At 46.4% G+C, this 23,585-nt stretch overlaps 1 protein-coding gene across 9 annotated transcripts in view; it reads left to right on the forward strand.

Moving 5' to 3' along the window:
* Positions 1-23,585, forward strand: part of LOC102458989 (nardilysin-like) — a 151,222-nt gene that overhangs the window by 60,684 nt on the left and 66,953 nt on the right. For all 9 annotated transcript variants that reach the window (XR_012905856.1, XR_012905857.1, XR_012905860.1 and 6 more), the window contains 6 exons: positions 208-285; positions 803-923; positions 1,011-1,069; positions 11,740-11,794; positions 20,420-20,524; positions 21,180-21,303. Coding sequence is in view for 4 of the 9 variants with exons in the window: in XM_075935997.1 (XP_075792112.1) it covers positions 208-285; positions 803-923; positions 1,011-1,069; positions 11,740-11,794; positions 20,420-20,524; positions 21,180-21,303 (542 nt within the window). In the remaining 5 variants the exon portion in view is untranslated. The remainder of the gene's footprint in view (positions 1-207; positions 286-802; positions 924-1,010; positions 1,070-11,739; positions 11,795-20,419; positions 20,525-21,179; positions 21,304-23,585) is intronic.

Below are 23,585 nucleotides of genomic sequence, written 5' to 3' on the forward strand. Positions count from 1 at the left end.
GGACATTTTTTTTCATAGCATTACTCTTTAAAGGTGACACTTCAGAGATAGTTGAAGTGCAGAGTGAATATGTAACTGCCTTTTCTAGTGATTTGGAATCTTTGGATGAAAGATGTTATCTGAATATCTGTATTTTGTTTTATTAATTATTAATCTACCTTAGGGTTTTACTGCTTGGAGTTTTACATTTGTATAAACTGTTTTTAGGGTGAAACCACTTCACTATATCTCCTGGTTGGTAGGACATGAAGGCAAAGGCAGTATTCTTTCCTTTCTTCGGAAAAAGTATGTATTTCTTTAAATGTGAGACTTTAACATTGTATGCATTGAAATAAAGGGTGAAAGTGGAAATATTTCACTAAATAAAAATTGAAAATTGTGATCTACAAAGCTTGAGACAAATTCTTTAAAACTTGCAGTAGTCATGTGACTTAAGTAATGTAAAATATTCAGAAAATGTACTTGGTAGTGTCTTTAGTACTAAATACAAGAAATTCAACTACAAGAGATTCTCCAGCACAACACTGGAAGCACTTTCACTAAAAACTTGTATTTAAAAAAATATTTTTATTCATACTGAATAAATCCAAAAAGGTGTATGCCCTGCATTTTTGAATGTCAGTGTTTGTGTACTTATAGAAGCTATATTCTGGATTTTTGTTTTGAATTAACTTTTAAATTCCTTAAGGTAGCCACCCTTAGGCAGATCTGGAATAAAATTGAACAATGATGCTGTGATTATAATTAAACTTTAAGAAGATTTTTAACTGGAGTAAGTAATAGTGGGTAATATCTTCAATAGGTTTTGGGCTTTTGCACTATATGGCGGAAATGGTGAGGCAGGATTTGAACAGAACTCTACCTATTCTATATTCAACATTTCTGTGACTTTGACTGAAGAAGGTTATGAGCACTTCTATGAGGTAAAATTCCACTGAAGCCTGGATTTTTTTCTTTGTGCTATGTCCAAAAGTTAAAGGGAGGTCATCAGTTTGTGTTTTTGTCTTCAGGTTGCGCATGTTGTATTCCAGTATCTGAAAATGTTACAGAAAAGAGGGCCAGATAAAAGGTAATTTGGTTTGAATCAAGTTATCAATGTATCTTTCAGCTTTTCCCTCTTTTCCATCTTTTTATACATTATACTATTTTTCTTTTTCTGATAAGCAAATATTAGATCAGCTGCAGTGAGAAAATAGTGGAAAATGAGATTGTTAAAAAGAATGGAACAATTAATTGTAGGTCACCATAAAAAGGAAGTATGACAAACAGAAGCGAAATGGTAACTGTCACCTAGTGGGGATCACCAACTACCATCACATCCATGAATGAATCTATGAATCACATGTCGCAAAGAAAGTAACAACAGGTTTAACAAAACAACACAGCTTTAACTATTGTTATTGTACTCCATTTTCATGTGTCTTATGTAATATAAGTGCTAAATATATGCAGTATCACTGTAGCTGCAGGCAATTAGAGAGAAAAGATGGGTGAAGTAATATTTGTTATTGGATCAAGTTCTGCAGTTGAGACAAGCTTTTGAGCCAGATAGAGCTCTTCTTCAGATTTGGGAAAGGTACTCGTAGGCTCTGATGGAAAGGCTACTTTCCTATGGTTATGCAAACATAAGTGCATCAGCAGGGATGTTTCACTGCTATCATGTGGGCTGGCCATGGAAGGTGCATGACACTTGCACTTTTAAGAACACAGGCTTATTCAGGAAGGTGTAAGCAGGGATGTTTTTCCCCCGGACAGTGTTGAAATGTCAATAGTGGTCTTGGCTCATTAAACTGTACAGAGGCCTACATGACAGCTTCAAGGCTCAGCAGGTATAAATGGCAGTTGAGTGTGCTTTTGGCAGATTCAAGTGGCAGCATTTACTCACTAAATTAGATCTCAGTGAGAAAAATATCCTAATGGTTATTACTGTCTGCTCTGTCCTGGATAATATTTGGGAGGTAGTAGGTGAAAACTTGTCACTGGAGTGGAGGTAGAAGTGCTGTCAGCTGACTCTGATTAAACAGACACCAGAACCATTAGAAAAGCTCAGTGTAGCAGAAGTATGTAGGTGTGGGAGGCCTTGAAAGAGCACTTTAATGGTCAGCCACTTAATGCAGGGCCAAATTAAGGGCAGGGGGGGCTAGCCGGGCAGCTGCCTGGGGCACCAACCTATAGGGCACCTTGGGCGCATGGCGCCCCTTACAGCCCGGGGGCGGGGGCTGCATGGCGCCTGATTACAGCTGTAAGGGGTTCCATCTGCGCACTGCGCACTTGGGGGGGTGGTTAGCCGTGCATGCACCGCACACCCGGGGCGGAGCCGCGCATGTGCTGCGCGCCCGCTGCCTAGGGCGCAAGAATGGCTCGATCCGGCACTGACTTAATGTGCTCTACTGAGCCTTGACATTTTTGGTGTGTTAGGAATTGTGGAATGCTTGGTGTGCATTTATGAATATCACACTTTTAACGAACCCATTAATTATGTGGTGTTTACTATACATTTATAGTATTGCACTGTTTTTAACTGAACCAATGAGTTCTGTGCTCTTCTATGACAATTAGAACTGTTCTTTGAATAGTGCTATGTATGCATATGTGTTATGAAGTAGTAAAGAAGAATTAATTTTCAAGATACAAAGATTTATTGCATATCCACAGGGCTGTCCCTAGGGGTATGTCTACACTAGCCCCCTAGTTTGAACTAGGTGTTACAGTTAACTCGAACTAAGGACTTAGATCGAATTAACATTTGACTGCCACATTTAGCCGTGGGCAGTTAGTTCGAACTATGGGGAATTAAAAATGGTGCCCAGATGGGAAGATGCAAATAAAGCCCAGGATATTTAAATCCCTGGCTTCATTTGCAACTTCGAATGCCTATATTAGCCTCCCTAGTTCGAACTAGGGGGCTAGTGTAGACATATCCTATGTGTGTGCAGCGCCCAGGGCAACCCCCTCCTCTGCCCCAGGCCTCACCCTGCCTCTTCTTGCCCCTGCTTCGTTCCCACCCTGTCCCCACTTCACACCTTCCCTCAAGTCCCACCTTTGCTCCATCCCCATCGTCTCTTCCTGCCCCTGCTCTGCCCCCAGTCCACTCTTCCCTCCAAGCCTTGTCTTTGCTCCACCCTCTCTCACATACATTGCACACTTCCCCCAAGTCTCCTACCCTGAGCGATGTGACCTGTGGGATTACTGAAGGGGCGTGGCTGGTACAGGCTAGCAGGAGGGGGTTGGGCTACCACACTTATCATAGCAGCAGGAACTGTGGGAAGCAGAGTGACCCATCAGCCTGCTCCACTCCACCACCCATTTCCCAACACACACATACCCTTCCGCAGCACAGGAAAACCCTGCACTAAATGCACACCTTCTGTGGCACAGGCAGCCGATGCACTCCTCCGGGGCCAGCAGGGGTAGCAGATTTGCATAATTTTTGGTGCATTAGCCACACCCTGTTAACCATGACTCCCGTTAACCATGCCCCCAACCTCAATTAGCCACACCCCTGACCCCATTAACCATGCCACATCCCCTGACCCACATTAGCCGTGCCCCAACCCCCATTAGCCACATCCCCTGACTCCCGTTAACCAGGCCTCTGGAGGCAACAAGCTTGGGGCAAGATGGACACATGACCAGAAGTAAAAGGTGTCATGTCACCCCTCTAGAAGGGCTTTTCCCACCATCCTTCTACCAACAAGGATTAGTCTGGCCCCCACCAAACCCCCCTCATGTAACTATCCTGCAATTGCATTAACCCAGTGTGTGTGACATTAACTCGGGGGCAGAGAGGCTGGGGGAAGTGTTCCCTCTAAGGCTATGTCTACACTCGTGGCTTCTTGCGCAAGTATAGGCGTTCTTGCACAAGAACCCACAGAGCAGCCACACTGCCCACCTGTTCTTGAGCAAGGAAATTTACAGTATGGCATGGTAAGAGAGGGTGTCTTGCGCAAGAGCTACGCTCTTTTCTAACAGCTGTAAGCTCTCTTGCGCAAGAGGGCAGTGTGGATGCTTGGCAGGGATTTCTTGCACAAGAAACCCCTATGGCTAAAATGGCCATTGGAGCCTTCTTACTCAAGAGAGCGTCCACACTGCCATGGATGCTCTTGCACAAAAGCACAGCTCGCACATGGCAGTGTGGACATGTTCTTGTGCAAGACTTCTTGCACAAGAACCCTTGCACAAGATGTTCTTGCGCAAGAAGCCGCCAGTGTAGACATAGCCTAAGAGTTTCCTCCCATGAGCAGAATGGATTTTGTGTTGTGCACCTGTACTGAGTTCATGTGGCTTGTTTGGATGTGCCACTCAAGTTATTAATAAATATTTTATAAACCTTTACCTTTTCTCTCTGCTGCCATGTCTCCTCCCCTTGCTCCATCAGCTCCCCTGGTACCTGCTGTCCCCCAACTCCTCACCCTCCTCTGCTGTCCTGACTCCTGCCCTTCTCACTGCCCTCAGTCTTCCTGCGATCTGCTCCCCTCCACCAGCCCTTCTCTCCCCACTGTGCCCACTCCTCCAGTAGCCCCATTCTGATCATGTGAGCTACCCCTCCTCATCCCCTCTTCTAACACCTCCCTCTACACACCTGCCCTGCCTCTCTCTTCTGGTGCTGGTCCCTCCCTTGCAGGTGTCTGCCCTTCTGCTTCACCCCAGAATCCCCTGGCACCTGCATCTTCCCTTAGCCCTGCACCCTCCTGGTGCCTCCCGTTTCCCTCACTGCCCCTGCCCCCTTTGCCCTCTTTTTCCGTGATGCCCACCCCCTCACCACTCTCTGCCCCCGTTCCACTCCTGCCCCTGTGCCCTCACACATGACTTGCTCCATCCCCACCTTTCTCTTGCCCACCTCTTCTTTCAAGCCTTCACCCAGCACCTCCTCCTTCCCCCCTCTAACTCCCAATGCCCTTACCCTCTCCTCACCCAGCATCACCCTGTCCTTCCTCCCACTGACACCTCCCCTCCTGCCCTTTTCCTCATTGTCTGCACTTGGCCCCCTGGCATTTGTCTCTCTCCCTCCCCACAAGCTCCCCTTCCTCTCCCCCTCCACACAAGCCCCTTCCTCTCCTCCCTCCCCCTCTGCACAAGCCCCTTCCTTTCCTGCCCCTCCCCCCTCTGCACAAGCCCCTTCCTCTCTCACCCCCGCCCCCTAGTTTTCCCCTTCCTCTACCCCTACCTTCTGCCTTCCACTTTGCGGGGCTGGAGTCTGTGCTCAGGCCCTGGACTCAGAACCCAGAGCCAGGCCACGCCCCACAATGCGGCGCCGAGACTTTTAAAGTCCCGGGTTATGACGTCACGTCATGCCCGGGCATATCTCCGCTCATGGGAAAGCCGTGGAGGCTGCAGCAGCCGGCGAGGTGGAGCCGCACCAAGAGCCGCGCACGGCAGGGACGGGATGGGGATGCTCTGGGATTGGGGGGGAGAACGCGTGGGGGGACCGGCAAGTGGGGGCCGGGGACCGCTCCAGGCAGAGCCGGTGGAGAGACCCAGCTCCAAATATTGCTGGAGCAGGACCCCTGGCTCTGAATATTAACTTGCACCCATGGCGCCCTGCACACTTCTGGGTTCGCACAGGGCCCCTTTAGGCGTGGGGCCCAATTCGGGGGAATCAGTTGAATCAGCCTAAGGCCAGCCCTGGGCGCCCAGCTTCCCACCACTGCTGTGAAGTAGAGCAATCTGGTTGAGAGATGTATGGTGAAGTGGAGCAGGCTGCTGGGTCACTCTGCTTCCTGTCGCTCTCACCACTACAGTGAGTGCACAGGGACCCGAACTCTGCTGCTCATCCCAGGCCTCCCTGGACCTTGGATGCTAACATCAATATGGGGTATCTTCCCAGTCACAGAATGGTGGGGACATCTGTCATGGAACCACCTAAAGTGTTAGACTTGGAGTGGCCATCCCAAATTATCCTATGAATGGTTGCATACCCAAAATGGGGCAAAATATTAATGTGCAGTTAAAACCAATACAGTGCAAACTCGGAATAAATTAATGGAGCAGAACTTTAAAATCAGAATAGCAGGAAACAGTTGTCTATATTTTAATCCGTTTTTGCCAAACATATACTGGCTGTGGCTTTCACAGGTAGGTGTATGTGAAGCTTTGTATTTCTTTACTACCCCAAGGATGGATTAGTAGGGGTACAGGTATGGCTTATCTTGCCATGTAGAATAACACTGCTCTACAGCCAAAATGCTTCTGAAATAAATGTAGTCAAACTTTACTAATTCTGGGTCACTGAGAACGAAAATGATGCTTAAAATTGTTGATTGGCTCTAGTTTTCAAGATATGCTATTGAGTCAGTATATATGACCCTTGACTGACTTGCGAATAGCAGAGGATAAGTGAGTAATAAAGGGAAGGGATCTCAGTTTAAACCAGAAATGACTAAAATACATCTTTGACTGGATCTATGAATAAATCTATGACTGGGTTTGGATAGTACGAATGATGCAATCTGAAGATGGTATTGCGTTATACATGATATGAATTGCATCATGTTATTCCTAGAAGTCATGGATGTTTTGCTGCATAATGGCAATGTTTTGCCATCAATTCCAGTGGCTCATGCAGTCCATATGAAGGAAACCTATGACAACATGCAACAACTTTTGAAGTGCATAAACTATGACCAACATCAGTGGCAGCTTTGTGGCAATTTGAAGATTCTTGCCCTCTTGCTTGGTCTTCAGACTGGATACACAAAGTACTGCTGTTTTCTTTGCGAATGGGTTAGTCGTGCAAGAGATTCCCACTCCTTCAAGATAGATTAGCCACTCCGACAGTCATTGGAGCCTGGGAGGAAAAGTGTTCAGCATCCACCACTTGTTGAATCAAGGAAGATTTTGTTACCACCCTTACACATCAAGCTGGGTCTGATGAAGAACTTTGTCAAGGCCATGGACAAAACACAAGCAGCTTTCAAGTACCTCCGTGGAAAATTTCCAAGGTTAAGTGAAGCTAAGATAAAGGAAGGTGTCTTTGTTGGTCCTCAGATTCGTGAACTTCTTCGAGATGACGCATTTGACCATGCACGGCGTGGCAAGGAAAAGACGGCATGGAAAGCCTTCCAGTTAGTGGCAATAAATTTTCTCGGAAACAACAAGGCAGACAACTACAGGTTGTTGGTGGAAAACCTCCTCAAGGCATACAAAAGCCTTGGTTGCAACATGTCACTAGAGATACATTTTTTGCACTCTCATCTAGATTTTTTTCCACCGAACTGCGGAGCAGTGAGCGACGAGCACGTGAGCGATTTCACCAGGACATTGCAACAATGGAGAAACGCTATCAGGGCAAATGGAGCCCATCAATGCTTGCAGACTATTGCTGGACAGTGACAAGAGATGCTCCATTTAATGAATACAAGAGACAAGCCAAGAAGCGCCGAGTAGACACTGAATAGGACTAAACTATGTACATAATAGTTTTTTGCCTTTTGTTTCATAATAAATTTTATTTATATAACCCTTTTGCTGATTTTTAAAGTGTTACATAAACAGGACAGGTGAAATATTATCATGTAAAGCAACCATAAACACATGAAAAGACCTAGGTTTACAATTTATGATTAAAACTCTACTATCTACACAATATACATAGACGTAAAATGTAAAAACTTAAATATCTTGGAAACAGTAGCCAATCAATTGTTTTAATTGTCATATTTGAATTCAGCACATCAAAATACATAATAAATAGCACATTTTATCTCTGAAGCAGACGACTTCTAAAAATTGTAGACCAGTGTAATGGGAGGTATTTGGACCTGCTGAAATTGAGATCTTTATTGAATTATAAAGGCACGTGAGGCCAGGACTCTTTTACTGCTGGTGTTACCTGTTAGAAGGGCTACAACAGCAATGAGGCCTGCCAAAGTCATCACAGAATGTTGTAGGAATGTATCCTACCATAGAGGAAGTAGTAAGGCAGCCATGTTTAGAAGCCTTTGGGAGAGGATTGCAGAGTACATTCATGAAAATGCCATCAAGATCTCTCATGAGCATACAAAGGATATCCTTAAGTATATAAACAAATTGCTCTGCATGTCCTCCTCCCAATTGTTGAATCCTGCAGAGGAACAAAAAGCAGCTTCTAGCTCTTATTTCTTTCTTGTACCTCTACTTCCTCTCATGTGAATAAAACACTAAAATGTAGATATCTTAGACACCAGTGTTCTGCTAACTTAGGATTGGGGGGGCTGCCATCTTCATATTTAACCATTTTAAGGGAGAATGAATGCAGACACTTACAAAATATTCCTTTACCTGGATTGGGCTTGGTGGTGCACAGCTGGTGGGACTGGCTATACAGTAGTGAATTCTTAAAAAGATCCTGGCTTATAGCAGTGGTGTCAAACCAGTTCTGAAGCAGTAGCCACTATAGTGGCTATTGCTATCGTGAACTAGCCACACTCAACCGGCCAAATAGCCACATTGTTCAAGCCAACTAACCACACTCAACCGGCCAAATATCCACATCTCGCTAGTTGCTAGCATGTTGGACACCACAGACATAGCTGAACCCCTCACTACATTTCTCCTTTCTTCTTGGTGTTCAATATGAGGTCTCTGTCTTGTCCGCACCGAGCTGTTCTGAGCCGGGAGTGGCACCGAGAAAAGCAATGGCAGAGTCTGACAACAACTGTTTCTCTGCTTCTCCTTCACCCACTTTTTAAACAGCACCATCCTTATCTCCTCCGCGGAGTTTGCCGGTGCTGAGTGTGTACCATGAACATGCTTCAGCACACTCATACTCTCCCAGGGAGAGGTCTTCTCCTCCATACCACTTGGCAATACATAGACACGAAGTGGGATATGGGGGACGGTACTCCCTTTTGTCATCATGATCGCTAAGCTATTTGCACTCTCCAACGCTTCTCCACGATCATTATGATACAGCCAATATAGGAGTGTGAGGATCCCGAGACGGTCTTCACCGTCACTGTCTGAGCAGCATTATTACCATTCCAGATCGTCTTATTATCACTACCGGTACTGTTCCCACAGGCGATCTCTGTGTTGTTACTGATCGCCCAGACATCACGAAGGGGAGTAACTTCTTCTATTGAACATTGTGGGACAGCTGTTGGGAGACTATTAGTTCATGCTGGAATATGTCACCCACAGTATGTTGACCATGGCTCATTGCCATTCAGGGAGGAGATGTTACTGCTTCTCTGTAATGTGTCACTTACATTGATAGGAGACAAATCTGAACAAGTAAGAATGTAAGGGGACTTACATTGACCTCACCTTTGTAGTGTAGTCCATGTGATGATGGTGTAACCCCTTGTGTGGATACTCTTATTCTGGATTAAGACTTTTTTCTGTTTATTTTTAAGTTCCTTGGAAAGAGTTTAAACTAAGAAGAAAAAAAGCCAAACTTTGTTCTAGAATAAGAGTGGCCACCAAGTTTCCCTGTAAGCTTTGTGCCTGTGTGGGCACACAGCCCTTTTCTGAGCCCTATGCGGAGGTTCAGAGCTCCCTGCTGAGATTGGCTGGGGAAGTGGGAGGCAGGGACTCACTCTCTCGGAGGAGGAGCTGCTGCTGCTGCCTACTTTAAATGGAGAGGCTAGCTCCAGTCCCTACTCTAGAGCTCAGCAAAAGATGATCTGGGGGCTGGATCTGTCCGCGAGAGCCTCAGCAGGCTCCCTGCCTGCTCTGCACACACCTGGTGCTCTAGAAAGCCAGGCTGAGAGCCTGAAGGGAGGGGAGAGAGGATTCTCATGCTGCCCCCACCTCCAGAAGCTCACATTGGATGATTTCAAACAACAGCAGTTTCCTGTTTACAGGACAGGCAACATGTGAAGTGCCCTTTCTCTCTCATCCCCCGGGCTCACAGCATTCAGTTTAGAGCAATAAACAAGGCTCCTGCAGTTCCCCTGAGCACATACTGGGGCTGGAAGGCAGGGACTCTGGCCAAGGACCTGCTGGCTTGGAGCCAGGTAAGCTCTCCCAGCCAGAGTCTATTTCTGGCATCCCAGCCCCTCCCTTTCTCCCTCAATCCTCTGCCCCTCTTCTTCCCTTCTACCCCATGTAACCCAAGCCTTCTGCACCCCTGCTTCAACCCTTATACATCTTCCCAGATACTGAATCCCCTCCCGTAAACCCCTCCTCAGGTCACAGCCCCCTCTCAGACCTTGTACCCCAATTAGCTATCCCTGGTCACAGCCCAAATGCGTGCAACCCTTCCTGCGCCTCTGCCCAAGTCACAACTCCCTCCCAGGCCCTGAACCCTCTCCTCACCCCAGTCTGTTGCCCTAGGTCATGATCCACCCAAACTTCCTCCCATATCTCACATCCCAATCGCTTACCCCAACCTCCCTTCTGCAACCGACCTCCATCCCAGCCCCTGCACCTCCTCTATTAATATAATAGAAGAGTTCAGTCCTCGATCACTTACCAGATTCTTGGAGTGCCCCCTCTCCCATCAAAAGTGATATCTCGTCCTTGTGTTAATGAAAGTAAGAAAGAAAAAGATTCTTCTAACAGAATTTTCTGTGTGTGTTGCAGATATCTAAAACTCTGATCTAAATGATTTTTTAAAATCCTGTGTTACTAATGAATACGTGGCAAACTGTATTGCATTAAGGCCAGATCTTTGCTATCTGATAGAGTTCTGGCTCTTAAGAGTCAGAAGCAGCAAGTACTAGGTATAATGCTAGCTGTTTTGTAGGATGCAGTTTTATTTGCAAGATCTTTGAAATATGTAACTGTCTGTTAGAAAGGATAATGATACATGTACCCAGTGCTTTTTTTGTGACAGTACTGCCCGTATGCCAACCTCCTTCTCAGAGGAGTAGCTGTGTTAGTCTGTAACTAAAAAAACTTAAAAAAACAACAATGGTCTTGAAGCACTTTAGACTCACAGAGATAGATAAATAGTAACATGCGCTTTCATAGGTTCTTCATTTTCATTTTGTTTCATATTCAATAATCTTAAAGATTATTCCTGGTTAATTATCCCTTGTTTTAATATATTTTCTTCCACACCTATGAACTATTTAAAATGTTTATATCTACTTTTTTTGTTTGCACTAGTGGGTGCACATTCACACACTACCTCAATATTGGTGTTGCATATAAGAAATTTCAACCCCCCAAGGATGGAAAATCTTAGAGGGAACTTTGGTAGCCACCCATGAGATTATGTCAATGTATAAAAGTACAGATGATAAAATTTTCCTGTATAGACAGGCCCTCAAAGGAAGACCCAAAAAACAAAAACAATCCCCCCCCCCCCCAAAACAAACAAACAAACCACCAAGCAGAAAACTCCATGTTTGAAGGAACTCCCTTGCATGCTACATCTTTCCCAAATAGTGAGGTCAAGCAGTTAAGTGTAGTGTGGTGTTTAGATTATGGAACTGGGAGCAGGAGTTCTCAGTTTTGTTGCTAGCACTTCCATTTTCTTTTTTCTATCACTGATTATTTCTGATTCAGTTTCTCCATCTGAACATAGGGATGAAAATTTATAAGAGTAATGAGGATTGATTGGCAAGTGTTAAATGCTTGTGATTCCCAGAACTGTGTATGTGTATATTTTGTGCACAGTCACCATACTATCCAGGTCATATAGATGTAAAAATTATTATTACTGCTGACAAACTGGTTTACATTTTTAGACTCATATTTTGTTAGAAATAGTGTGTGATTTGTTAGAAATAGTGTGTGATCACTTAATAAATTTGTAATCAGTTAATACATTTGGCATGATAATGGGTATATATTTTTTTCCATCCACAGAATTTGGGAAGAAATTCAAAAGATTGAAGCTAATGAATTTTATTTCCAAGATCAGGTACTAATTTAATCTTAGAATTTTTTTTAGGGATTACAGGCAGTCCCCGGGTTACATGGATCCGACTTACATCAGATCCCTACTTACTAACGGGGTGAGGCAACCCCGCACTAGCTGCTTCCCCCACAGCAGACCAGGGAGACGCGGAGCGGCTTTTCTCAGAAGACACCTCAGCTTGAGTATAAAGGACTGAGGGAAGTGAGGTGTGGGAGAATAGAACTGAGCTCTGGAGAAATGTTTGGCTAGAGTTTCCCCTACAATATGTACCAGTTCCGACTTACATACAAATTTAACTTAAGAACAAACCTACAGTCCCTATCTTGTACGTAACCTGGGGACTGCCTGTATATATATGTTAAGCCTTAGTTTTTTGAATGATAATTGGGGCTTTTGCTATGTAATTTGCCATAGTCAGTGAGAGTTACATGGTTCTAACCGCATGAGTCTTTAAAACTATAGTCTTACATGATGAGAAAGAAGGAGTAGGGATATAAGTGAGTAGTTGACTAGTCTTATTGGTTAATCTAATCGGCTACTCGCATCCCTCCCTGCTGCCTCTGTATCAGGTGGGGAGCAGGAGCCGATGCTGGGAGGGTTATCAAAGGCAGCAGCACAGGGGTGAGGCACAGAGGAGGCTGCTGCAAAGCAGCCGCTGCCTGCGATGGGCCTAGGCCACAGGCAGAGACTGCTCCACATCCCACGAAGCATCCCCTGCCTGTGGAGGGTCCCGGTTCCCCGCTGGGAGCCCCCCAAAGACAGGGATTTCTGCCGCAAAGCAGTCTGTCTATGGCAGCCCAGGTTGGCCGCAGACAGAGATTTTTCCCCCATCTCCATCCTAGGCAGTGCAGTCATTCTCATTGTCTCCAGATAAACCAGTGGTGGGTCCGCTGACGGGAAGACGGAAGGCCAAGATTGCTGCCAGGTGAACTTTCAGTGAAGCAATTGCCAACGCCCCCATCTTTAGGTGGAGCATGTAATCCAGGATCTGCTGTACTGGTAAGGAGAGAGGGTCAAGATTCCTCACCGCACACCAAGATTGGAACTGATACCATTTGTAGAGGTAGGTCTTGCGAGTGGTCTGGCGCCTGCTATTTATCAGCAAATGTCTCACTGCCTGAGTGCAGGTCATTTCTGGAGCTTGGAGCTAGTTAGGAGCCACGCCGGGAGGTGCATTCGATTGATGTCCGGATGCACCATCGTACCATGCTGTTGAGACAGCAAGTGGGACAGCATCAGTAGTCATCGTGGCTGAGCAACCGACATTCTGAACAATTGCGTCAGCCAAGTCTGTCGAGGACAAAAGGGTGCTATGAAAATCACTGTCGCGCCCTCCAGTGCTATCTTCTCCAACGCCCTCGGAATGAGAGGAAAAGGAGGAAAAGTGTAGAGAAATTGGTGACGACTCCAGTCGAGTAGAAAAGCACCTCCCAAGGAATTTATGCTGATGCCCACTTGCAAACAGTAACAATGGCACTTTCTGTTGTGACGGGTGGCAAAGAGGTCTATACGCAGGAACCCCAGTGATAGAAAAGATCGTGAACAACTTTGTTGTTTAACTCCCACTCGTGTTGGGGAAGGAAGTGTCTGCTGAGAGCATCCGTGATGACATTGTCCTTGCCGGGAAGATATGATGCGGTAAGGGTTATACCATGCCGAATTGCCCAGTTCCACAGTCGTATAGCCTCTGTGCAAAGGGGGCATGAGCGCGCGCCACCTTGCCTGTTGATATAGTACACCGTGCATATATTGTCGGTGAAAATGCGAACCGTAAGACCTTGGATCATGTGGAGGAAGTGCTTGCAGGCGTTGAATACCGCTCGGAACTCGAGGAAATGTATGTGCTGTAGGGATTCCTGGGGAGTCCAGAGCCCCTGAACTCGATGCTCTTGCAGATGGGCACCCCAACCAATCAAGGAAGCATCCATTGTGATCTGCATTGAGGGCTTCTGCCCGTGAAAGGGGACCCCTACTAGCAGATTTTTGGAACTGACCCACCATGTTAGCGAAGTCCTGACGTGCTTGGGAATAGACACTGTTCTGTTCGTGCTGTGTACACCCGGTGTGTAAACAGTGAAAAGCCAGTGCTAGAGGCTGCGCAGATGGAGTCTTGCGTGTGACACCACATATGTGGTGGCAGCCATGTGTCCGAGCAGCTGTAGGCAAGTAAGTATGCAGGATTTGGGAGCAGTTGACACAGTCTGAACCAAATCCCGAATCAACTAGAATCTCGCTGTGGGTAAGTATACTCTTGTGCTCAGTGCATCGAGCCTCGTGCCGATAAATTCCAGGTCGTGACTCAGCATCAGGGACGACTTGTCGAAGTTGATTATGAGACCCAAAGCCTTGAATACCATCATGGTAGTGGCAACTGCCCGGGTAGCCTCGTCGAGGGTAGGGCCTTTAATAGGCAGTTATCGAGATATGGGAAGATCGTGATATTGAGACATTGAAGGTAAGCAGCCACCACTGCTAGGGTGTTGGAGAACACTCGTGGAGCTGCTGAGAGGCTGAAGGGTAACACCCAATATTGGTAATGTTCTGTGCCCACTACAAAATGAAGGAAGCGCCTGTGGGCCGGATGGATCGTTATATGAAAATAGGCGTCCTGCAAGTCGAGGGACACGAACCAATCCCCTTTGTCAAGAGCCGGGATGATAGAGGCCAATGTAACCATCTTGAATTTCTGTTTCCGCAAGTTATGGTTGAGTTGACACAGGTCCAGGATAGGTCTCCAACTCCCTGACTTCTTCTGGGTGAGGAAGTACCGAGAGTAAAAACCTCTCCCCCGGAACTGAACGGGTACCCTCTCCATTGCCCCTATTGTAAGTAGACGAGAAACCTCTTGCTGTAGAAGAGTCTCGTGAGAAGGGTCCCTGAAAAGGGACGGGGAGGGTGGCGAACGGGGGGGAGAGGGATTGAATTGAAAGGAATGGCATATCCTGAAGTGACTATGTCGTTGACCCAACGGTCGGTGGAAATCAGAGACCAATGGTATTGATAAGGTCTCAATCGATGATAGACTAAAGCTTGAGGATTGTGTAGAGCCTCCGTCAAAGGGGTGATGCGCAGTCCCTCGACCGACACGTCAAACTTGCTGCCGCCCCTGCTGATGGCCAGGCACCTTTCTAGACTGCTGTCTTTGTTTCTGTTGGCGCTGTCTTGGCCTCTGCTGCTTGTATGGTTTGGCACGGAATGACGCGTAAGAGAAAGGTCTTTGCTTGTTATAGGGCGTATATCTCTTGCGCTTATACGAAGGCGTATACATCCCCAGCATTCTCAACGTTGTACAGGAGTCTTTGCCTGAGTGGAACACCTGATTGGTGGATTGAGCAAAGAGTGACTGGCGATCGAAGGGTAAGTCCTCTACCTTATTCAGTAAATCTTTCAGGGTAGCAGCTTGATGCAAATAGGATGCCTGACGCATGACTACAGCAGTTGCTGTGGCTTGAGCCGATGCGTCGGCCGTGTCCAGAGCGATCTGCAATGCTGTTCGGACTGCTGTGTAGTCCTCCTGTATTACCGCCTTTAGAATTTGATGTTTCGAGTCCGATAGATGTTCAAAAAGAGGAATTAATTTTGAATAATTGTCGAAATCATGATTTGCTAGGGGAGCCGCGTAACTGCACGTTCTCAAAGCTGAAGTGGTGGAAGAGTACATTTTTCTGCCTAAAATGTCTAGGCGTTTGGCCTCCTTGTCATTTACGGTATTTTTAGTCTGTGCTGTCTTGGACCTTTGTTATGCAGCGTCCATGACAAGGGAATTGGGAGAACGTGAGTAAACAAGAACTCCATGACCTTCTGGTTTATAAAGTATTTCTTATCAGATCGCTTATTGGTCGGCAAGGAAGTAGCTGGAGTCTGCCAGATATCGTTGGCAATTTCCAAAATGGCGTTGTCAAAGGGGAGTGCCAATTTTGATTTTTGAGAATGTTGCAAGTTCTTAAGTAATGGATGGTGTTTTTGCTGAACATTCATAGTCTGAATGCTCTGAGACTGAGCAACCCTCTTAAAAAGTTCTTGAAACTGTTTATGGTCTTCTGTTGGAGACAAATCTCCGGGGAAGACTGTGTCATCTGGAGGCAAAGATGAATGGCTGTCAGGAGAATCAGTAATAATGATCATAGTACCTACTGCGACGGTATGACCCTGGTGAATATCTTGGAGAATAGCGCCTTGGTGTTCCATACCGACGTGAATATCATGAGGGTCTTGAAGACCGTGGTGAAATAGATCTCATGGAGTAGTGAGAGGGAGATCTAGAGTAATGCGCTCGATAACACTGTCGAAGCGAGTGATGAGGCAACCTGTAATGGCAGTCCCTGGTCAAGGCATAACACTGAGCATGGTGATGGCTGTCCAAGTAGGCTGAAGCAGATGATAAAGGTGCAAGAGAAAACACTGCGCGGTCTGGGGTGAGAGATGGTGTCTGAACCCTTCCCGACTTGCATTGTGCCTTGGACAGCACCAAGCATTTCAGAGGAGAAGACGGTGCTGTTTGCAGTGGGCTAGCAGGCAGTGAAGCAGTCTGCATAGCCTGACCACAGTTTGATTGAAGAGCCGGTGACGCTGGATCAGCGGGTTGCGGGACCAAGGTAGGCAATGCCGGTGCTGAGGGCTGCATATTGATGGTGCCTTCCTGCGGCGCCAGTGCCGGAGTGTCCAGCATCGAAGAGAGCGGAGATAAAGCTGCTGGCACCACTGTTGTGGGTGCCGGTACAGCTGAGCTCATTTGCGCATGCGCCGAGAAAGCTGGTGCCGGGGCAGCCACTGCCGGCTTCAAACCGGCCATTGGAGCCGTTGCCGGTGCCAACTCAGCCCTGGACCCTTTTGCAGAAGCCAGTATCGGGTCCTTGGTACGGGCTAGGGTAGGAGCAGAAGAGCAATGGCTCTTGCCCGTTTTCTCTGTCGGATGCCTCGGTAGAACACCAGAGGTTACCAATCTGTCACCAGACTCGGTAGAATGCCAGAGGTTACCAGTCTGTCACCAGAGGTTTGAAAGTTCTGTGGGGAGTCTCTATAGGAGATGGATGAGTCTCATGCGCCCCTGAAGCAGTGGAGAGTGGCTCAGGCATGTCGGATATCTGGAGGGCTTTATTAAACAATAGGACCCTCAGCCTCAGCTTTCGGTCGTGCCTGGCGCACACAGTCAGTTTCGTGCAATGAACACACTTGAGAGGGACATGTCCATCCCTGAGACATTTAATGCACTGCGAGTGCCCGTCTGATGCTGGCATGGCATCCTGGCACTGAGTACACCTCTTAAAACCTGGTGATCCCGGCATAATTCCTTGTTTAGACATGCTGAACAACTCAAGGAAAAACGTTGTTGTTGTTGTTGTTGTTTTTAAACAAGTGGAACTATACTACTAAGAACAACTACTCTACCACTAACAACCTAAGAAGAACAAGTAACTTTCTAACACTAATCTCCCTTTCTCCTCTGACAGGAGGGGGAGCATATCTAAAGTCCCTCTGCGGCCGCAGATGGTTGAAGGAAGCTGACAAGCCGGCCCACGCTCAGCTATAATGGCGCGAGACAGCAGGAGCGCATGCGCGGTCTGGCAGGGCTAATGCTAAGGAAGATTCTCCATTTGCGGCACCAGGACGAGCCCAACACCTCGAGTGGAGCACCCTTGGGGACACTATTCGATGAAGAACCTCCTCTACATCATGCTACTCATCCACCCAGGCTCCCTCTTCAATTCAGCCTGCTCTTAAGAAAGTATTATGTCTATGCAGAAGGGTACAAATACCTGAACACACATCTTCCAGTGATTTCACTGGTCACGTCTGCTGTTAAAGAAAGGGACAAGCAGGGACAAGTCAGTGGCATGCCAAAAAAACAAAAGACCAGATTTATTTGCTGAATGATTTATTTAATGCCCAGCCTGCAGTTTTGGGTGTCTAACTACCAGGCCCTGTTAGGCAGGTATAATTTTAACCTGTGGGACTCCCTTGACAAATTCATGGAGGCCCTCTCACAAGACTGAGCCCAGGAATTCAATGCTTTAGTGGATGAAGGCACAGTGTTGGCAAGGGGCAGCCCTTCAAATGACCTGGGAAGCTACTAACTCAGCCACCAGGATGGTTGCCTGCATAGTGCCCTTGAGGTTCAGCTCCTGGTTGCAGTCCTCTGGGTTATCCAAGGATATGCAGGCCTCTGTCCAGGATCTCTTGTTTGAGGGGGCAAGGCTGTTTTCTGAGGTCATGGATTTCAGATTCCATGCTACCCTTCACTCCTTGGACCTTTTTCTGCCTTCCACCTCCACAGTTCAGGTGCTGGAGGACTCTCCGGCTTGGCACCTATAAGAGAAAGGATAGAGACAAGAGTCTAAATGGCAATAGCGATCATCTTCCCATTTGTCTGCTCAGCCTGGTCCTTTCAGGAACCAGGGAGGCCAGAAGCAGTACTCTGAAGGTGCCCTCGAGGATGATGCCTCAGTCACTTCCCAGGATTCACCCTCTTATTCTTTCCTCGACCAACTCAACCCCTTCCTGTCAGCCTGGTCTTTGCTGATTTCAGTTGTTGGTTGGGTGCTCAGAGTAATATCCTCAGGTTACACCTGAAGTTTGTGGCCTATCCTCCCTCTCACCTCTTTTCCCTATCCCTCTTCAAGGATCTTTCTCATGAGCAATTCCTCATCCAAGAGGTAAAAAACTTCCTGTGCCTGGAGGAGGTCTCTCGAGACATAAAAGGATAAGGATTCAACTCCTACAGCTTCATAATCTGAAAAGCAAAAGGGGACCTCAGACCCATTTGGGACATGCATTGTCTCAAGAAGTTGAAGTTTTGCATGGTCTCCCTGGACTCCATCATCTCCTCCCTGCGGCTGGGAGACTGGAACGCTGCCATCAACTTGAAGGATGCATATTTCCATATTTCTCAGGACACAGGTGTTTCCTTTGTTTTATGCTGGGCCAGCACTATTTCCAGTTTATTACATTGCCGTTTGGTGTCTTGTCAAAAGCATTTATAGCACAAGTGACTGTTTTTCTGAGGTGCTGGGGTATTCACATTTACCTGTCCCTCAATAACTGGCTAATAAAGGTTGGTCCCAGGGTTAGGCACATCAGCATCTCAATCTGTTTTGGTTCACCTGTTACAAATTGGGGCTGTTAATAAATGAGAAAAAGTAGATCTTAATCCCAGTGCAATGCACAGAGTTCATTGGAGCAATCCTTAATTCCATTCAGGCCAGAGCCTTCCTCCGCAAGAGAGGAGGAGAGAAACTGAATCCCAGGGACGGTCTTCATGCAGGGGGGACATAATGCACTCAGTTCCCTCAAATTTTAGAAACAAATGTTCTCAGCACATCACAAGAGAAGGACATATGTGAGGGAGCTGTTGATAGGACACAGATTGCATGAACTAGTTGACTGTCTTGCTTGTCCTTAAGATGGTGTGGGGATTCATAGAATCCTAGAACTGGAAGGGACCTCGAGAGGTCATCGAGTCCAGTCCCCTGCCCTGTCAGCTGGACCAAGCACTGTCTAGATCGGGGGGGGGGGGGAGCAAAAGGGCCTCCGCAGGCCAGATCCAGCCCACCAAGCAGGTTGAGCCAGCCCATGGAGGCCCTGCCAGTCCCCCACCCCCAGGCCAATTAGGGCCTGGGCAGAGGAAGCGCACTAAGTTTCCTGTGGCCTGCTAGGAGCACATAGCACTTAGAAGCACCGCACGCTCCTTGCAGAGTGGGAGGAGACTTCGTGTTATCCCGCCCCCAAGCCCTGATTGTCCTGGGATCGGGTGGAGCATGTGAAGTTTCCTCCGCCCTTCTCCCCTCCCCCTCCCGTAACAGGGTGGGGGAGTAATGCCCGGGCCCTGTAGCTGTGGAAGTGGGGAGGGGAATCTTACTGGTAGAAGGTAGCCTGGCCAAAACATGTAGAGCCCCATCCCTAGCTGGTCAGTCTCATGCTGGTGTGGCTGTCCTCAGTGCTCGCTCTGCAGTATCCTGTCCACACTCCCTGCCCCCAGTGGTGAGTGTGAGGATTGTGTCCCTTCTCTCTTTCTCCCCCTCCCTTTCCATGTTGGGGGGAAAAAGCCCCAATCCCGCCACTTACACACACACACACACACTCACTCTCTCTCTCTCTAATATCTTCTGGCTTCGCTTCTTCACTACTAAAAAGCTATTACAGACATCATTGCATTAGTCACATGTGAGCGATAAACCTTGTCCCAGTTATCACCACCTTCTGGTACAACTAGCACCTTTAATAAAGCAATCCAAAAGTCCACTAACAACATAGATAGCTGCTACTTGTAAATGTGAGGCAAATGCATATTCCAAGCAATGGTGTCTTGCAATGCTTTTTTGCTTGGTGTAGGCAAGACCATAATTCTAGTGAGGCTAAAATAGTTATTCTCTTTATGATCTGTCCTTATGCTTTCTCTGGAGTTATCATTAAGTAGGTAATTGTTTCTGCTTAAGGATGTTTCTCCCCTTTAATATTGCATGGCTGAGGAGAAATGTGTGTGCTTAAAGTCAGTCAGGAAAGAATTGTTTATGAATTGCATTTAGACTCAGTAACAAAACCAAATTCAGCAGTGCAGTACACAAGCTCTATGCATCAAAAAAATGTTCAATTTTATCTGATGTGTAAAACACAGTTGTACTCATTTTGCAGGCTGATCCAATTGATAATGTTGAAAGTCTTTGTGAGAACATGCATGTCTTTTGTAAGGAGGACTTTTTGACAGGCGAACATCTCCTGCTTGAATACAAGCCTGAAGTAAGTAGTACTGTTACTCTCAGAATGTATATTTGAGCTGCAGAAGTTATTTATTGAGGATTTACAGCACAGAATTTTGGCATATTGAATCATGTTTTCTAGATTAATTGGATCACTTCTAAACTTTTTGGCTATGTCTACACTGCGCATTGTTGTGCAAGAAGGTATGCAAATGAGGTGCGGTGATGAATATTGCCGCACCTCATTTGCATACCTAATGAGCTGCCATTTTGCAGCAGAGGCTTTTGCGCAAGAAGGAGCTGTCTACACGGATCCTTCTTGCGCAAAAAAAACCCTCTTGCGCAGGAGCTGTTCAGCCGCTTGTTTTCAGGCAGAACGACTCCTGCGCAAAAGGGTTTTTTGGTGCAAAAATGAGCAGTGTAGACAGCTCCTTCTTGCGCAAAAGCCCCTTCTGCAAAAATGGCACCTCATTAGGTATGCAAATGAGTTGCACCAATATTCATCACCATGCCTCATTTGCATATCTTATTACGCAGCAATGCACAGTATAGACGTAGCTTTTGGGTGTAGAGGACAAATTGCTTTGTTTAGGAGTTTATCCTCATTTTCTGAACTATTGGAATAATTTAAAAATACAGTTGGACAGAAGTAGCCAAAGTTGCCTTTGTAGTGAGTTATTCCTTTATTTCTGTAGATCATTGCTGATGTCCTCAACCAGCTCTGCCCTCTGAGAGCAAACCTAGTTCTGTTGTCTGCTGCCAGTGAGAGAACATATTATTTCAAGGAGCGATGGTTTGGGACAGAGTACAATGCGGAAGGTAAATTGGCCTTCTGAAGTTATTTTTTTTTAAATGCTCATTGAGACTATTCAAATGGTAATAGTGATGTGTGCAGTAGGGATGTTAAAAGGATAATTTACTAATCGAGTAGTCAATAGAATTTTTATCGACTACTCAATTAGTCAATAGGGGAAGGCAGCCCAGCTCAATCCCGGCTCGCACCAGGTCTGGGACCAAACCCCACTACAGTTCTGCAATTTAAAAGGCAGTAGGAGCCAGGCAGAAAGAAGCTGGGACCCCCTGTGGACAGGGGCTGCTGTCAGAGCAGCCTCTGCCCACGGCGAGCCTGGGCCGACCGCAGATTGAGGCTACTTTGTGGCAGTCTTCCCTGCCTCTCCCCCTGGGGAGCAGGGAGGTGGTACCGCGGAGACAGTGCTAGTGGGAACTGGCTTTTAAGATGGCTCCCCCCAGCACCAGTTCCTGCTTCCCTCCCCTTGCTGTGAGTAGTTGACTTGACTAACTGATAAGCCTATACTACTTGCTTACATCCCTAGTGTGCAACTACATAGGAATGGATGCCATTTAGGGGGAAGTTGGGGGACAGTAGCCCCCCTCCTGAGTTTGAACCCTTGGGTTTCATACTTGGGGTCTGATTAAAGCTGCATGCTTTGGCTCCAAAGGCAGCTCTTAACTGCAATAGAGTTTGAGCTGCTTGCAGCTTTGCCTTTGGGGTAGGGAGTTTGTTATAAAAAGAGGGAGGCGGGGTGATTAAGAATAACAAAAGGCTGGGCAGTCAAGTAATTAAGGGATTGTTAGATCATCATGAAAACATTGGCAGGAACTTAAAAGCTGAGGGGTAGGAGAAGGAGTAGGAATGATCATTGTGCTGCTGGAATCTGCGTTTGGACCAGTGTTGTTAAACTTTTCAATGTTCTTGAAAAAGGGGTAAATAGTGAGATGACAAAATTTGCAGGTACTACAAAATTACTCAAAATAGCAAAGGCCAAAGCCGACTGCAAAAAGTTACCAAGGGATCTCACAAAATGGGGTGATTGGGCAACAAAAAGACAGATGGAATTCAGTGTTCAGAAATGCAAATTAATGCACGTGAAAAAATATATTCTCAACTATACACACAAAAATGATGGGATCTAAATCTGTTGTCATTCCAGAAAAAGATCTTGGAATCATTGTGGATAATTCCATGGAAACATCTGCTCAAAGTGTAGTGGCAGTCTAAAACTGCCTCTATATAAAGTCATGGTGTGCCCACATCTTGAACATTGTACGCATAACTTGTCACCCTCATTTAAAAAAAGATAGGTTGGATTTGGAAAAGGCAACAGAAATTATTAGGGTAAGGTGGAACAGTTTCCATACAAAGAGAGATTAACGACTGGGACTTTTCAGCTTTGAAAAGAAATGACAAAGGAAGGGGGGATATGTAAGAGGTCAGAAAGTCATGAATGGTGTGGAAATATAGCATAAGGAAATGTTATTTACTCCTCCACTAACATAACACAAGAGTTAAATTACATTTATAGACAGCAGATTTAAAACTGTTGGAAGACAGGATACTGGGCTAGTTGAACCATTGATCTGACCCAGTATGGCCATTCTGATTTTATATGGAGCCCAAATGTATCTGCCCCCTGCTGTAACTCCCCTTCCAGAGCTGAGAGAAAGTCCAGAGTTCAATTAGTCTCTCCCTCTCTCTCACTCTCTCCAGTTACTAAGAAAGTAAGACTGTATATTAAAATTGTAAGGCAAATCAGTGTCCCTTAAGTGACTTTCTATAAGATATCAGAACATGTTAATATTAGAGCTGAGCAGGTCTAATATTTATTTAAATTTTTTCTTGTATAAAGGAATTAGACACAGGGGTCCTGTCAGCTAATTCCTAAGTTATCTACTGAAATAGCCTAGAATTTTCCAATGCCTTAGTAACCCTAGAAAGAGGTGATATGTATGGGGGGGGGGGAGGGCAAATGGAATTGGTTCCCCTCATTTGCTGCTTGGCTTGTACTGGGCATGCTCAGCAATACTGCTGAAGCTGCTGCCCTCATCTGCCCCCCATGCTCTCACACGCTCTCCTCCCCCACATCATGGCATGCACAGATCATCCCCCCCCCCAAAAAAAAAATCTGAAATGATGCTCTTGGAATGGGGATGGAAAGATGAAGTTCCAGCTTTGATCTTGGCTTATGAGTCAGTAATGGTTTGGGTGCTTTCTGTATTGGTAAGTCTCTCCTTTTTAGCATTAGCTGGGTCCAGTCCACCTGGCTTTAAGGGCAGAGCCTTTCTGATGAAGGAGAAAGAGG

Source organism: Pelodiscus sinensis, chromosome 9, assembly GCF_049634645.1.
Source record: "Pelodiscus sinensis isolate JC-2024 chromosome 9, ASM4963464v1, whole genome shotgun sequence".
Taxonomy (NCBI): Eukaryota; Metazoa; Chordata; order Testudines; family Trionychidae; genus Pelodiscus; species Pelodiscus sinensis.